General features: G+C 41.2%; 1 protein-coding gene across 1 annotated transcript in view; it reads left to right on the forward strand.

Moving 5' to 3' along the window:
* The window catches only part of LOC108966632 (mucin-2-like), a 2,162-nt gene extending 1,687 nt beyond the window's left edge, over nucleotides 1-475 (forward strand). The window contains exon 4 of the mRNA XM_018929634.1: nucleotides 3-475. Coding sequence (XP_018785179.1) covers nucleotides 3-346 — 344 coding nt within the window. The 3' untranslated portion in view covers nucleotides 347-475. The remainder of the gene's footprint in view (nucleotides 1-2) is intronic.
* The last annotated feature ends 513 nt before the right edge of the window (nucleotides 476-988 follow it).

A 988-nucleotide genomic window follows, 5' to 3' on the forward strand; every position in this document is an offset into this window, starting at 1 on the left:
AGCACCATGTACAACAACAGCACCGCCTTGTGAAACCACAACAGAACCGTGTGTAACAACGCCATGTGCAACAGCGGAAATTTTGTGGCAATACGATGATAACGACGACGAAGACTGTGATGAGAGTGATGCATCCATTGTACGTGTTTACACTTCCCAAAATGATTGCGTCAACTTGCGCGATGGTACTTATCTCGTAGATCGCAGATTTTGTCACCGCTTCTACGTGTGCCTCAACGGATCTGCACAGCAATTGAGATGTCCGCTCGGCTTCCACTTTGATAGAGACGTGAAGAGTTGCCGTCCTCGCCGCGAGGTGACAAACTGTCGATATATCTGGCCCTGAATTAAATACTCTCCAAACACTATCCTTATTAAATATTACGCGCACATAAAATAATCTGTTCTAAACTTGTTATCCGCTGCAGCAGCTGCAGAATATGTGTATTATAAAAAGAGCATTCCAAAAATCCAAYATCTGCTGTCGGCTTTATTTGAATTCGCAGCTGTTTAAAAAATTTCATGGCAATGCGGAAAAACGACAGTACCTAAAAATGAGCGCGCCTCTAATAGGACGTCTAGAGGGTACAGAAACGAACAGACACCCMGCGTAAATGGTAGAATTCACTTTTTTTCGCCAGATTAAGGTAAGAATTGAAAACAGCGGGCGTTGAAAATTATATATTTCATAATAAGCTAGAACTCTGTCAGTCAGGGTGCAGCCGACAAAGATTGAAAAAAAAACCCCGACATTCCTTTCAGTGCTTAGAACTGCAATAATGGTCCAAAATATTATCTGGAATGTAAAGGTRTTAAGAATTTGGTTACTTCGAACCACAGTCTCTTTCCGAGACTCAATTCACACACAAGCATATTTATAGGGTAAGAACCACTACAATCCCAATGGCATAGCAAATCCACTCTGACCRCTTATGTTATGTGAAAAAAACGGTAATATACATATACATATTTATTGGCAGGCAAGTAC

The sequence above is a fragment of the Bactrocera latifrons genome, unplaced genomic scaffold, assembly GCF_001853355.1.
Source record: "Bactrocera latifrons isolate USDA-ARS-PBARC rearing strain unplaced genomic scaffold, ASM185335v1 scaffold_168, whole genome shotgun sequence".
NCBI classification, from domain to species: Eukaryota; Metazoa; Arthropoda; class Insecta; order Diptera; family Tephritidae; genus Bactrocera; species Bactrocera latifrons.